Source organism: Elgaria multicarinata, chromosome 12 (assembly GCF_023053635.1).
Source record: "Elgaria multicarinata webbii isolate HBS135686 ecotype San Diego chromosome 12, rElgMul1.1.pri, whole genome shotgun sequence".
In the NCBI taxonomy this organism is placed as follows: domain Eukaryota; kingdom Metazoa; phylum Chordata; class Lepidosauria; order Squamata; family Anguidae; genus Elgaria; species Elgaria multicarinata.
In genome coordinates, this window is record NC_086182.1 from 25,223,296 (window position 1) to 25,239,829 (window position 16,534).

The 16,534-nt window shown below is 43.4% G+C and overlaps 1 protein-coding gene across 1 annotated transcript in view; it reads right to left on the reverse strand.

Annotated features, from left to right (window-relative positions):
• The window catches only part of ARHGAP32 (Rho GTPase activating protein 32), a 159,768-nt gene extending 158,673 nt beyond the window's left edge, over positions 1–1,095 (reverse strand). Inside the window, exon 1 of the mRNA XM_063139524.1 lies at positions 846–1,095. Coding sequence (XP_062995594.1) covers positions 846–952 — 107 coding nt within the window. The 5' untranslated portion in view covers positions 953–1,095. The remainder of the gene's footprint in view (positions 1–845) is intronic.
• Between the last annotated feature and the right edge of the window lie 15,439 nt (positions 1,096–16,534).

Here is a 16,534-nt window from a genome sequence, read left to right on the forward strand (position 1 = left end):
TTTTGGTCTTGCAAAACAACCTTGGTTTAGAAAAAAATCAGGTAGGAGGTTGCAGTTGTTCCAGTCAAGGTAAGTTTTCAGTTTAACGACCTCTCCGCCCTCTGTACGCTCTCTACAAGCAAACATTTATTCCATTTTTGCTCAGAAGAAAATCCCAACTTAACTGAAACAATAACAGTCTTATTTCAAATCAGTCAAGACATAAACCTAAGGAAAAAGTGAAGCTATCACCTGAAGTTATCAACACTATTTCATTCCAGAAGAATTTTAACTAAACAACCAAGGCTCAAATTAGTTTTTAAGGACTGCAGTGCTAGATTCACCCCTTGAAAAATAATTACGAAATGCAGACACATACATTGAACAATTCCTTGTAATTCACCTCATATTGTATATTATCCAATTTAACTCAGTATTAAGCATCAGATTATATATTTAGACATTAACATTGCAGCATTATTCTACACAGATCATAAAGTGTTAAAGATCACGACACAAAAATGGGGGAGGAGAAAAAGCCTACTTTTTAATACATCAGTATAATTAAATAAAGGACAATGAAGGACAGGCTTTCTTTTCTTCCTTTTTTTGCTCATTCCCAGTAGCTATGATTTTTCTTAGTTTTTGTTTTATTATTATTTTCATCTTCGTACTATGTATGTGTTAAAAGGCATTTACAATTATGGAAAAAATACTTGATTCATAATACCGTGGTTTGTATTTTCATTACAAAATTACTGGCTTAATCAGAGCATGGAACAAATATTCCTCCTTAGAGACAGCAGATAGTGGGCTAAAACGTCTCTCAAATACCTTTCTGTGGGTGATTTATTGATAGTACTGACCTTTTGGATTCATCAAGATTGCCTCCAGCTCTTATCGCCCCTGCAGTGGAAGCTACTGAATAGATATTGGTAAAAGCAGCAGCATCTCTTTGAGTCACTCCCTCCATGTTGCACACACATACACACACTGCAGAAGCAGCTGGCTAAAGGCAGCGAGAGGAGTCGAATGCACAAGAAGCCAAAGAAACAGAAGTTGCTTTTCTTGTATTCCTTCCCCAGCCCCCCAGCAATCACACAGTACACAGGCTGCTTTTCACCTCTATCAGGCTCAAAAAATGTCAGAAATTAACCGAACCTCCTCAAACGTGTGTGGTGAAAATCCTAACCAAGAACCATAAAGCAGCTTGCAACGCCAGGTTCCCATTCTGTCTTCACTCAATGATTCACAATTTTCTCCAGACTGCTACAGGCATTTCAACTGTAACCCTTTCCAGGCTGAAGCACAAAAAAAGATAATGTGTTTCCTACATGGTAAAATGCCAGCATATATTCATATATGCATTCATCTGCTGTGGAGTCTTTTTGTGGTTAACTCTGTAGATACTGTCTAATTAGAATAAGATATTTAGAACTGAATTTGCACACGGTGTGCAACCTAACCTTGAGCAGGTCACTTAATCTCTTTGAAATTCAGCTCTTCTTCTATGAAGGTTCGATGCTGCATCGGAAAGACTATTAATATTTATGGTGCACTCAGACACCTTTGTGTTTATGTCACTTTCCAAATTTGCTGCAGTATATAAAACTTGGACTGCAAGCTTTAATTGATGAATCAACGAACAATATATAATAGGACACTAAATTTAGATTCATTCTTAAGTGAACATCCAAGAAGTTGTTGTATTTATTTTTTAATAAACAACAACCACAGCAATTTAGGGAGTAGCTTACATGGTTAGTTAGCATGGACTGGTAATCCCATCGCATGGTGGGTTAAATAATTTGATAAAAGGAATAATGTTATCCTTTGCATATGTCAAAGGAATATTAGATGTGCAGTGGAAATTCAAACTGATTAGAAAATTCTAGGACTCTGAAAACATAATATTGACCAATGGGGCAGGAAAAATGCATCCTATTAGAAACTTTATCCATGGACAAGAGGAGGCTCTTGCATAAAGGGATATGTAATCTGCGTTAAAAAGAAGGTCCCCCCCCACCTAAATTATAAGCAATTCATTTAATCCATGTAAATGATTTTAAGTACAAAGTCATGAGTATTCTGGAATAACATTCTTATAACTATCGAGGGGGGGGCAAGTGGATACAAACCACTATTTTTCTGTAGTTGTATTACAATGATAAACAGACATTTTAATCAAGATGGAACACAGATTGTGAAAGTGTTGTCAACGAGGCAAGGTCATCAATGCATGGATTCTGCTCAATATAACGGCCAGGTGGGTCTGTCACAATTTGTTCATTTTAAACAATGGCTCATGGGCTATCAAAACAAAACAAAAAATTGAAGTAGTAACAGCTAAACATTGCGCTGAACAGTCATCACTATGCATGCTGTGTGATCACAGAGCTAAAACACATCATAATGCATTTTTTAAGAAAAATGCTATGAGTTCTAAACAGCAAAATCTTAGACAATGCCTGCCTAGGTTTATAATGCAAAAACTTAATGCACAAATATTTCCTTTTCAGCAGACAGCTGCACATTGCACCAGAAAGTTGTAAGCATGTGGAAGTTTGCCAGTCACTCCAGGATACAAGGTTTCTCAGTGTATCAGAGACTTTCTTACAAGTAATTTTGCATGGAATTGTGTCTTTGATGGGTGGAAGGCCCATCAAACTTGGAATATTAATCTTACATACCTTCCCAAAGAATCTTCACCATAAGGGATAGACAGCTGCCATGACTCAAGACATTTTCACAGGCCCAAATGACATTCTGAAGCCCAAACTCTTGCCTAACCATTTTCCTCAGTGACTTGGGTTGAAACTGTTCTTATAGACAGGCACTGTTGATGTCTTCAAATCCAAATTCATTAAGTTTATGAAGAGGTTCTTCAAGATGTTGTCCTTCTATTGGAAAGCAATGTCCAGAATGCAAAACACTATGACTGTGAAATAGCTCCATTAGTAGGATCTGCTCTAATTTGTGCAGCAAAGTTCCTTTTGGGAGATATATTTGATGAATATCTAACTTTTGATGGGTCTTATACTACATAAGGCTCAATCTTCTGCAAAATTACTTGCAAGAAAACACCAGTGATTTCCATGGGGTTTACCAGCTCCATCTGCTGTGCATGAAAACCATCTCCTGAGGGATTTGCAAACATCCACCTGCATACATTTCCAGTGTAATAATTGACCCTATCTTGTGCTAATCTTCTGCAATATTAACTAGAGTGCCTTTCCCAACTCGCCCACCCTGGATCCCAATGTAACCACCTTAAAAAATGTCAAACATCATGTCCCAGATTCTGGGCTATCCATCTCAAAAGCATATATATGCTAGAAACTGGTGACGGGGTTGTTTGAATGTACTTTATAAAAAGCTACAATCCCAAGAGTTGCTATAATCTACAGAATAGCATAGGGAATCAAAGAATGGGGATCAACACTTTGATACAGAGCCAGACAAACTCATACGACTGATTGCACATCAAAGTAAGCCAGAATGGCTGAGAGTTCTGGCTTATTGTGAACAAGGAAGCATCCTCAATCGCTACCAGTCACTGGCCTGGTTCAGACAACACGCTAAACCATGCTGCTTAACCACAGAATGGTTAATGGAATGCATGCATTCCCTTAATCATTTTGTGGTTAAGCAGCATGGTTTAGCATGTTGTCTGAACCAGGCCAGTGCCTTCTACCTGAGGAAGCAGTAAAAAAACCATAAACAGGAGGCCTCCGTCCATAGTTCATTTAGTGTTACATCTGAACTGGGATCTCTGCCTTGCTGCTTCCCTAACGGGTCAGAATTATAAGCCAACCACAAACCCTGGCTTTACAAGATTACAAGGTTGCCTTACTTGGCAGTAGTACATAAAACGTATAGCACCAATCAACATATAATCTATCTATAGTTAATTTCAGGCAGTTCAGACCTCAGGCTCCATGGAAGATTGACTGGATCACTAAATATTTAGATACAGGCATTCATAATGAGCTGTAGGATAGACGGAAATAGATTACCACTTGCAATGATAGCATGTCCATTATATTAGCATACCAATAAATGTTTCTATACAAAAACACTGTGAAGTTCTGGGTATTCTCAATAGCCATTTCTGGGAAATTCCCAAAGGAACATCATCTGTTTTCATTTGAGGAGACACTTATAGAAGCCTTAAAGTAGGTCAAGATTAGTTCTGCTTCCTAAATTCAAACAATGCACTAAAACTACCAGCATTCAAGCATTCTTCTTGTTGGTGGCAAGATGAACGAAGGATGATTTGAATGCTTACTCATACTCAGAAATACATAAATGTCCCCATTAGGTTGGGGTGGGTGTGTGGAAATTATTTTTACATTTTGTTCACCCTATTCAATATTAAGTAGAGTTCGTATACAGTCTGACAACTACTAACAGTGCTGTTGTCTCATCTGTGGTTAACAGTGCTTTTTTTTCTAGGCAATGAAAGCCAGGGGGAAAATACTGATCAACTACAAGGGACATCCAAATGAGATGTCCCTTTCTCTAGTCTCAAGTAACAGCAGAAAATTTATTTTCTTTTTGCCTCTTCTCCTCACATCAGGTGGGAACAGCGATGTGTAGCACCTGTGCACAGCTGTAACCTGTCCTGGAAGTTGCACATTTGCAACCTGTCCTAGAAGTGTATAGCATTATGTGGACCTTATAATCAACCACGGTGGGAAGCCAATAGCTGCTGCCCCAAGTCAGCAAGCAAGTAGAAGCAGCTATGATTGATGGGCAGTCAGGCAAGCGAGCAGTTAGCAGTGACTGGGAATGGGAGGATGGATAGAAAAGACATGATGGCAGCAGGAAGAAGAGGGGGGCAATAGTTGGAGCTATCCAATCCTCCGCCTTTATCAAACCCACTTGCCAATGAACTATGGGTGAGAAAAGTTTTGATTTAAATGAGCAAGAATGCTTAGAGAGGCCCAACTGGCGCCAACATTGAGTTCATTTCGACTCCAAGTAAAAACATGGCTTTTTAATAAAGCCTTTGATGGTTAAATTCACTAAGATGGCACATTGTTTTAACTGTTTTTACTGCTTTTAAATTATATATTGTTTTAACTTGGTTCAAGGTTTAATTTGTTTTTAACTGTGCATATTTATTGTTTCATATTGTATGCTTTTATCTGTATGCCACCCTGAGATCTTAATGATACAGGGTGGGATACAAATGTTTTAAATAAATAAATAGGCAAAATTAGGCTGCCAGAAAAAGCTAAAGTAATTTTTGAGGGAGTATTTCTACTTCTGAACGGCATCACAAGGGTTACTTTCCTTTCCCTTTTCCCTTTCTGAAAATAGAAGGGTTGTTGGGGGGTACACAACTTTCATTTTTTCCTCTGGTGTTGTTCAGTTCATTTCCCTCCCTCTCCTTGTGCAAAACTGCTTCCCCACACCTGTTTTGCTGCCTTCTCCAAGGACTAGTCTCTTTCTGGAACCCAGCAGCTTCTGATGTACAACTGAAACAACAGAGTTGAGCTTTTTGTTGATAATTGAATAATACTTTACACTTGCATGGTGCTTTCAAGTGTTCAAAGCATTTTACATGTATTATCTGGGCAGTATTATCACCAATATTGCAAATGAGGGACTGGGGCAGAGAGAGAGGCTGTTTCTACACCTGCCTTTTTTCCAGGGATTGTCCTGGGATCATCCCTGTGCATGCAAATGACACACAGGGGATCCCGGGAGCAGGCAGGGTTGATCCCTTCATTTTCCTGGGATAATCCTTAGGTGTAGAAAGGGCCAGAGAGGGGTGGGGGCTTGCCTAAAACTACATAGTGGGTTTATAACAGAGTTTAGTTTAAAACTACCGTATTTCTTCGATTCTAAGACGCACTTTTCCCCCAATATAAACATCTCTAAAAACGGGCTGCGTCTTAGAATCTATGGCGTCTTAGAATCGCCTGCAAAGTGCGCTGTTATCCCTCCACCCTGCTCTCAATGCCCAGGCGGCTCAAGGGCTTGTTGAGCACCTAAGCAGCTCTGCACTCACCATGTAGGCTGGGGAATGTGCTTGGCCTGATTGGGGGCCTCAGCGACGATCCGCAGCTGCCCTGGGCCTATTTGTGCTCCCCAGAGCTAACCGGGCTCACACACACACCAACAGAGCTCTGAGCCCTAAGCGGGCCCCGCCCACCACACCATGAGCACAGCCGGCCCGGTTAGGTCTAGTGGGCATGGCTATGCGGCTCCGTTCAGGTCGGGCCTGGCGCACGCCTCGCCTTGCGCATGGGGCCGGGGCGGGCGGACGGGCGGGCGCTGCAGGGTTCGCGGAGGGTTGTGCGAGGCGGGCGGGCGCCGCCGGCTTCTTGCAGCTGCTGGTTCTGTGCAGCAGAGGAGGAGCAGCAGCAGCGGCCGGGAAGACGGAGGCGACGCCTGGGAGGTGAGTTGCTGGAACGGGGTGTGGGCAGGACGTGCAGCTGCGCCTCGCGAACGACCCCCTCCCGCTCCCTGAAAGAAGTGGTGGCAGCTGGTAAAGCCTCCGGGCCCTTGCACGTGCTCCCCGGTTGGCCCCCACCCACATCTCTTCCCTTACCTGCCTGCAATCCGCTCCCCATGCATGGCAGAATATTTCCCCCCCCCATATACACATCTCTAAAATGGGGTGCGCCTTAGAATCGATGGCGTCTTAGAATCGAAGAAATACGGTAGAGACGTCCTGATATGTAGCTAGCTCTTAGCCACTATGATACAGGAACTCATTCTTTAGCACCCCAGTCATATTGTCAGAAAGGTGGTTAAAGATGGAAAGAGGGGAGATTTCCCCCATCTGCTCATTCAATACATGATTATTGGAGAAATTCAATACATGACTATTGAAGAAGTATGAACTAGAATCCATATTAGCAATTATGTAACCAATAATGTGCAAGGCAATAGAGCTGTCTGAGCCAGTTCTTTTGAGTCCAAACTAGTTGTGTTTTTACACAGGTTATGATCTTATGTATAAAGGAAATAAACTTTGGAAAGAGTGTGAGGGGGAGGGATGCTTTTGAATACAGTTCTGGTGTGTTGACCATTATATCCCAAGATATTTGGGGGGAGGGATGCAAAATGCGACTTTGCCTAAAGTGGCAAAACACATTGAGCTCACTCTGGAGAAGAATTTTCAGTATCTGGTTCCAGAATTTCCAGGCTTGTTCCTCCGAAGACTGCAACCTTATCATCTTCCAGAATAAGATGAGGTAAGAGAGTTGTAGCGCTAGTATTTAGCAGACGAGTGCAGGTGTTTCTTTTAGTGGTATGTTTAATACATTTGATATTGCAAATATTCTTTTCAAATGTTCCCTTCTTTAAGCATTTGGGAATTTGGATGAATTAAAATTCCAAAATTTAGAAGAGACTGCCTCATGGTAGGCATGGGCACTTGTCTACTTATGTATTTTTAATGCACCCACCATCACTGAAATCAGGGTGCCAGGATTTTAAAAGCAATGAAAGTATCGTGCATAAGTAGAATAAGCAAAACACTCTTGAGGACTGCAAGTGTAAGTTACATCAATTATTTATCTTTCAAACGCATTACTCTAAAAATAAACATGGGTCTATGAGAACCTCCAATAAAAACTGAATAAAATTATTTGTATGAGTCCTTTTCTTCAGATTCTTAACATTTTGAAATAAATTCCTTGATGATCAATACAGGTTATGGGTCCATTCTTCTCTAACTAACCAAATGTCAGCTTTGCTATTGACTTTAGTATAAAGTAAAGCGTAATTCGAATAAACAATCCTTGCCACAGATGCTTTCCCACAGCAGTACTTTTACAGGGCTATTCAGACACTATATTTTGTTATAAAGGAACAGCATCTAGATGGAAAAAGTGTAGGATCAGTGAATAATACTTTTCTTTAATGGAATGGCCCATCAAGAATCTGACAAAGCCTGGCAACAGTGACTAACCACAAGGATAGGTTTTCAACATAAAGCAGAATAAGCACTTCAATTCAATTGCAGGTTCAAAACAAAGAACAGCTTGAAAATTATTCTTGTAAGGTATGAAGTATTATTCCTGAGAAAATAAAAAAAAATGATGAACCATTATGGGATAAATGCTCCATTTTAAGATCAGACCTTTCAACCCCAACCAAAACATTTCCATAGTTCTTCAAGAAAAGGAACTTAAGTGCCATGCTGGATTGGGTCCATCTAGTCCAGCACTCTGTTCACACAGTGGTCAACCTGCTGTCAGTCAGGGACCAACAAAGCAGGACATGGTTCAACAGCACCCTCCCACCCAAGTTCCACAGCAACTGGTGCATATAGGCTTACTTAGGGTGACCATATGAAAAGAAGGACAGGGCTCCTGTATCTTCAACAGTTGTATAGAAAAGGGAATTTCAGCAAGTGCTATTTGTATGCATACAGCACCTCGTGAAATTCCCTGTTGTGAAAGGGGCGTCAGAGAGCTCTGACATTTCAGAAAATCCAAAAACGTTGCTTCTAATTGATTTAAACCAAGTCATCATTGAAAACTCCGCGTCTGACTCATTTTTTTCTCTCATCTAGAACACTCCCAATGTGCTCCTAGCTTCCTGTGTCTCCTCATCATAACAAGTTGGACTATAGTTTTGAATAAATTCCATTCTCAAAAACAAAAGTAACTGAAATGTACTATTATTGCTTTACGTAAATAAAGTTTCAGACACTATCATGAAAGCCAGTAGAGTTGTCAAAGACCTGCAAATCTGATTCAAGCTTTAGCTTGATTTTCTACGTGGCTCAATTTCTGATCCCTATCTCTAAAATGGGAGAGGGGAGGGTAAGTAAGCACTCACTGGATTTTGTGAGAGAACACACCTATACTCTGAATGGAAAACAATGGATACACCTAAGAATGTGTAAGCAATATATTCAAAACCACTTCCAAGATAGATGATGCATGTTTCCGGTTCTCTGGTCTTGCAGCATAAGAAGAATTATACTTACAGCATTAGTCATAATAAAACGTTTGTGTCATCATTAGACACCTCAGCAATCAATCATCTTCACATGTTATTTACTGCTTGAACTCAATGACAATTATCTTCTTGGTAGAGCCTTCTGCACCAATCCTTACATTTAATACAGAATGCACTCAAATAAACTTCTGTTTTCCTTTTTCTCTCTCCCATGCACACCCACAAACAAACAACACAAATTGTCTGCTGTGATTAGCAGAGAATGAATAATAAGAAGGACATCAGGGGACATCTCTTGTATTTGAGCTTTACAGAATGTATCCATACATGGCACAGTTGAATAACAAGGCATTATCTTCCTCAGAACAAACTAAACTGCAAAGTCCATAGAATACATTTATTAAGACCAAAGAAATATGCACAAAATTGTGACCAAGTTATCCATTTCAATTTATCGGGCAAGATCTCACAAAAGCAAAGGGGTGGTGGATAGGGATGAAGGCTGACGATGCGGAGGTCATGAATACCTGACTCAAAAGGAAAGAAGTACTCAAAAGATCAACTAGTTCCAAACACCAACTCAAATAGACTAGAAGAATTCTTAATTTTTTGCGCACTCACTATTCAAACTGACAGCCAGCTATATTGCAAGAAATTTAGTGGCAGGTGTTAGACAGCGCCTTCTCAGTGCAAGTCCCAACCCTAGGGATTTCCAGGGAATGGAAAGAAAATAGTTAAATTGATGTTTCTACAAAGAATAAGTGATACTTTGATTTAATTAAAAAGGCTTCCAAAAAGACACCTATTACCGAGAATTTCGTTATGCAAATTTACAGACAGGGATGACAGCCCTTAAAGTATATTCCAGCTAAACAGTAGATCTTCCCCCCTCCCAAACTGCATCATTACAAAACAAAACTTATACATACTAAATGAAGCTGGGCTTCATTTAAATGAAGCTGAGCTGCTTCTGAAATCTGAAGCTGGCATGTTAATTTAAGATTCAGCTTTCTGTCAACCACCGTTGGAGAAACAGACAGATTTTGTGAGATTCTGCTATTAACACACTATTCCTACATATGTAGAAACCAATTGTGAAGCTGACACTAACCAGATGACTAATTTTACTATTTCCATACTTGGCTGTTCTTCAAATAAAAGTCTTAACAACTGATTTTTACTGCAAACGTGTGGCGGAGGGGGGGAGTGTGTATGAATACACATACACACACACACGTATGTCTGTACAGCCGGTCTTCAAGGAGTGCCAATAGCAACACCTGCTTATTTCAATTCCTTCCAAAGCCACAACCCTTCAGCCTTTCCGGAAGTAAATACTGGCATTCATGTTTATATGTAATCTTCCCTCACAGAGGGAACAAATATAGCATAAGTTTAAATACCATTGCCAAATATATATTTCTAAACTTCAAAATTATGTATTATAAATAAAAATGAAGCTTTACTTCAGCTCTAAAAAAAGAAGTGACTAAAACCAGCTGTCCATGTCTACTGAAAGCTCTTGTTTATCTATCCTGCCTCACTCCTCCATCTCAGTATATAGATAAATGCAGGTTGCTTACCTGTAACTGTAGTTCTTCGAGTGGTCATCTATGCATTCACACATATGGGCTTTGCGCCTGCGCAGAGACCAGACCGGAATCTCCAATAGCTTAGGGAAACGCTTTTGGGCGGGAACCCCTCCCCCACGCTACCGCGCATGTCCACGGGGTTCCCGCCCTTCCCTCAGTTTACAGGAGTCCGACATCGTGCCCCCATAAACATGAGTGTAATTCAATAAATAAGATAAAATATAATGTATAGCCAATCATGTCATTATTAAATATCACACCACCAAGAGGGGATGGTGGGTGGGTTGTGTGAATGCATAGATGACCACTCGAAGAACTACAGTTACAGGTAAGCAACCTGCATTTCTTCATCGTGGTCTCTATGCATCACACATATGGGCGAGTAACAAGCTCACATACCTTTGGAGGTGGGTTGGTGTACTATTTCAACACTTCCGAGAGCACCGCCCTTCCAAATGAACAGTCATGTCTGGATCGAGTGTCCAAGCTATAATGCTTGACAAATGTAGAAGGGGTGGACCAAGTCGCAGCCTTACAAACGTCCTGAAGTGGAACACCCCTGCTGAAGGCCACCGACGTCGACATCGCTCTGGTTGAATGAGCTGTCACAGGTCGATGTATCTCTAGTTTAGAGATAGAGTAGGCAAGTTCAATTGTCTCTACTATCCAGCGTGACAATCGCTGGCATGACACCGGGAGTCCCTTATAAGGCTCCCCATAACATACGAATAGTTGTTTGGATTTTCTAAATCCTTCAGTTCTAGCTCTATAGAAAGAAAGAGCTCTTCTGACGTCCAGCATGTGGAGAGCAGTGTCTGCAGACGTTGTAGGGTTTGGAAAGAAGGCTGGCAAAATAATGTCCTGAGCCAAGTGAAAGGGTGTCACGACCTTGGGTAAAAAGGATGGGTCTGTTCGCAACACGACCTTGTCGTTATGGAAAATTGTATATGGCGCATCAATTCTTAGAGCTCTAAGCTCACTTGCACGCCTTGCTGAAGTTATGGCTACCAGAAACACAGTCTTGAGAGTCAAGAGTCTTAAGTCCGTTGTAGCCATGGGCTCAAAAGGTTTCTTTATCAATGCATGGAGCACCACCGACAAGCTCCATGATGGTACAATGTTTCTAGTAGTCGGTATGGTGTTTTTCAAACCCTTTAAAAATTCCTTGGATGTAGGATGGGTGAAAGGCGAGAACCCTTCTACACCTTCATGAAAAAACGTGATGGCAGCCAAATGGACTCTGATGGACGAAAGTCCTAAGCCTCCTTGGAACAGTGAGAGTAGGTATTCTAGAATCACAGACATGGGACAAGCCTCAGCGATGTGATTCATTTGCACCGCAAATTTAGAAAACCTCTGCCACTTAGCCGCATATGATTTCCTTGTCGAAGGTTTTCTCGATGCAGTCAAAACACTCTGTACCGTCAACTGTTCGATGCCGGAGGTTATGGCAGTATTCTCCATGCCGTCATCTTGAGAGTCGAAAGGTCTGGGTGTCGAACTCTGCCTTGGTGTCGAGACAGAAGGTTCGGTATCGATGGTAGCTCGATGTAATCCCCTTTCGACAGTCGAAGAGCATGAGGGAACCATGGTTGTCGAGGCCACCACGGCGCGATCAGAATACAGTTTGTGCCGTCTGTTCTTATCTTGGCCACGACTTTTGTCAGTAGTGGGAACGGTGGGAAAATGTATAGTAGTCCCCCTGTCCAGGTTCTTGCGAAGGCGTCTCCTAGCGAGTTCCTTCCGCTTCCTGCTCTGCTGCAGAAGTTGGTACAAACTGCGTTTTCTGCAGTGGCAAAGACATCGACAGACGGATCGCCCCAATATCGAAAGAGGTTGCTTCTTACTTCGATATCGAGCTCCCATTCGTGATCGACGTGGAAGGACCTGCTTAGGGAGTCCGCTACGATGTTCTCCTTCCCCGCTACATGGATCGCAGTCAGGTAAGTTTGTCTCTTTATGCACCAATTCCAAATCCTGAGTGCAGAGCGGGTTAAGGGGTATGACCTCGTTCCCCCTTGCCTGTTTATGTAACAGACAACAGTGGTGTTGTCTGTTGCAATCAGAACGTCCTTGCCCTCGATGATCTGGGCAAACGCTTTCAAAGCATTTTCCACAGCCAAGAGTTCCAGATGATTGATATGATCCCCTTTCTGCCGAGGGGACCATCGACCTTGGACGGTGAGCGAATTGCAGTGAGCTCCCCATCCATCGAGAGAAGCATCTGTCGTGATGGTAAGCGACGGTGCTCCTTGCTGAAAAGGAATCCCTTCCAGGAGGTTTCCCATCGAGAGCCACCATTTCAACGACGCCCGAACCTGACTCGGTATCGAAAGGTAAGTCCTGCGAGCGTTGCGTCGAAGATCGAAGGTCTTCAAGAACCACCCTTGAAGAATCCTCATTCGCAATCGGGCGAATCTGATGACAGCGGTAGTCGCCGCCATCAACCCCAGCAATCGTTGGATTGTCCATGCCGAAGGTCTTGCTTGGGTTTCGACATCGAGAATCAGGTCTCGAAGTGTTTTTGCCCTTGCTAACGGGAGGTAAGCTCTTCCATCTCGAGACGACAGAGTCACTCCTATGAAGTCTATCGTTCGCTGAGGAGTCAGTATAGATTTTTCCTGATTGACCCACAGGCCAAGGGATTCTAAAAGTTCTAGAGTCGTGGTTATATTCTCCTGGAGCGTGTGACTGTCCTCCGCAACCAGGAGCCAGTCGTCTATGTATGGATAAACATGTATTTCCTTCTTTCGCAGGTGGGCACACACAACAGCCATCACCTTCGTGAAGACCCTCGGTGCCGTCGCGAGGCCGAAAGGGAGGACGTTGAATTGGAACTGCTCGACGCCGATGGAGAAACGTAGGTAAGTTCGATGCGACTTCCTGATGGCGATGTGGAAATACGCATCCTTCAGGTCTACTACCGCGAACCAAACCCCTGTATGCAACAGTTGGAGAATAGAAGTGACTGTTGTCATACGAAACTTCCTTGGGGTGATATATTTGTTCAGTTGTCTTAAGTCCATGATCGGTCGAAGACCTCCATCTCTCTTCGGGACCGTGAAGTAACGGGAGAAAAATCCCTGGTTGAGCTCCTCTGTAGGTACGGGAGAGATGGCTCCCTTCGATAGTAAGGTCTGTACCTCGAGCAGCAGAGGAGGGGATGGTGCTGTTATCTTCACTCCCGAAGAGAAAGGAAGGGCATCGAATTCGATGGCGTAACCCGTCTTGATGATAGTGAGCACCCAGGAGTCGGATGTTATGAACTCCCATTGATGGTACTTGGGTGCTAGACGGTCTGTAAAGGGTAGTAGGCCTGGTACGGAGAAGTCAAAGCCGCTGCCTCTTTGAGAAATCCGGCTGATGTCTGCTTTGCTGGTATCGACCTTGATAAGGTCTCTTTCTCTGCATCTGTTGTTGTTGTTTTGGAGGTTGCTTGTCAAACTGAGGACGCTGTTGGATCTGCTGGTACGGTTGTCTAGTCCAGCGCCTTTGCTTAAATTGTGGTTGGGGTTGTGAGAAACCCATCTTCTTGGCAGTCGTGCGAGCCTTGTATATCGAATCTAAGGACTCGTCGGTCTTATTGTTGAATAGCCCCTCTCCGTCGAACGGCAGACTTTCTATTCTAGTCTTCGTCTCATTTGTCAAGTTGGCTGATCTCAGCCAAGCATGACGTCGAAGGGCTATAGAACCCATCATCGACTTGGAGTGGGAATCCGTCTGATGTTTTGCAGAATTGAGCTGCAGATGGGCTATTGCAGTTGCCTCGGTATGGAAAATCCTCGCCAACTCCCTCTTATCTTCGGGCAGATGGTCAGAGAGAGAGTTTAATTTTTCTAGAATGAATATTTGGTACCTGGCCATAGTTGCCTCGTACGCAGAGGTTCTTATTCCTAAAGAAGACGAGGCATACACCTTTCTGCCGAGGTAGTCTAATTTTCTGCCTTCTCTATCGGTAGGAGCTGAATGCACTTTCTGAGATCTTCCCTGGGCAGATTCCACAATTATCGAATTAGGTTTCGGGTGCTGGAATAGAAACTCGGCATTGGCCTCCTTGACTTTATACATTGACTCCAATCTTTTTGATGTCGACTGTGCTGCACACGGGTTTTTCCAGGAGATCTGTGCAGTCCTCCGTAGTGTAGGAGGGAAGGGAATCGCGATGGTCGAGCTAGATTCCGTTCGAGTCACATCGTAGATTGGGTCATCATCGATCTCTGTTGGTTGATCGATGTCGAGACCTAGGGACTTGGCCATTCGGAGTACCTGGTCAGAGAATTTCCCCACATCTTCTGAGGCGGAGACCGGTTCATTACTATTTACAATATCGTCAGGTGAAGGCATAGATGGGGTTACGGACACAATAGAGTCTGAATCAGACCTATAGTCCTCATCAGGAGACTCTTGAACCGCCCGCACCGTTTGATGCACTGGCTGCAGAGCTTGTTGAGGTGAGGGCGCAACGACAGTTGCAGTCGGTATCGATCGGTGTTCAATACGCTCAGTCCTGCTATCACGGCTGCGAGGTGTATAGGATCGAGGATCTGGAGGAATTTGCAAGACTCTTGAATTCGGAGGAGGCTGTGCAAAATGCTCAATACGTCTGCGCTCAGAAGGATAATAGTCCTGAGGCCGATAATACTCCCAATCATAAGGGTAGTCCCGTTGATATTCAGAGTATTGAGACACTCGATCGAAGTCCGGGCCAGGAGATCGGTGCCGCCGATGTGGAACAAGCCTAGTCGGCTCTTCCAACTCAGTCGTGCACGGTACCTGAGCCGATGGTATGGACGCAACCGATACGGAGTCCCGAATTTCACCCTCCGACATCGAACTCCTCGCAGTCGGTAAAGGTGTTGGTATCGGCAATTGCGTCGGCAATTGCGTCGATACCGAGGTCGGCGCCGACCTGGCAGGCTCGGTGGGTATCGAAGATAGGGTATCGACCCTCGAGGTGGAGCATTTTTCTGCGTCCTTCCTCTTTTTCTTCTTTTCCTTTAGCTGTTCCGCCGATTTAGGGGTCCGAGCCTTTTTTGAAATCTTCTTGGCTGCGGAAACCGCTAGGGATCGGCCTGGCGTCAGGGGTATGGCCCTGTTATCCGCCATCAACTCCTCACCAATAACGACTGATTGGACTTCTGGGCTAAGAGGTTTTTCCATTGCCCTTGAGGAGTGTTGCTCCTTACGCTTATGAGGCGAAGGTTCAGTTGCTCGCAGAGCTTTTTCCCACAGTATAGACCGCAGTCTATCTGATCTATTTTTCCGTGTTTGTTTGGTAAATGCCATACAGTGGTGGCACTGTTGAACCTTGTGCGCTTCACCCAAACACAACACACACAGGGAATGGCCGTCCTTAGGTGGCAATTTAGCGCCACATTTAACGCACTTCCTGAAGGGGGCCCTTACGGCCATGCGCCTCAGGCGCCGAAAGCGATCAAAGATCGCTGGAAAAAGAGTATGAAACAACAATAATATATATATTATTTTTTTTTTTTCAGATAGACAAGAAAAAGAAGAACAGCGCAGAAAAAAGAGTCAGATAGCGAAGCAAAAAAAGGTAAGTACTACACAAGTTGGAGAGAACACGGTTTCTACGTCTGTGCACGATGGCGGACGACGAAAAAACTGAGGGAAGGGCGGGAACCCCGTGGACATGCGCGGTAGCGTGGGGGAGGGGTTCCCGCCCAAAAGCGTTTCCCTAAGCTATTGGAGATTCCGGTCTGGTCTCTGCGCAGGCGCAAAGCCCATATGTGTGATGCATAGAGACCACGATGAAGAACTGGAGAATCCTGGTTTTCTGGATTAACTGTTTCCACTTGCAATAAACCACAGGAACATGAGTCACGTCAGTGTGATAGCATACATTTAATGTTGATTTTGGCTATACTTTCACTTTTTAAAGAGGAGTAGATACCATGGAGCATTAAGTAGAAGCAACAGCATTAAACATGCTCTAGAAAAGATCCATCTTATAGGAATGGGTAGCGAGTCAGACTAAGAGTGGAGAAATCCAGGGCCTTGCTAGACCTACCAGG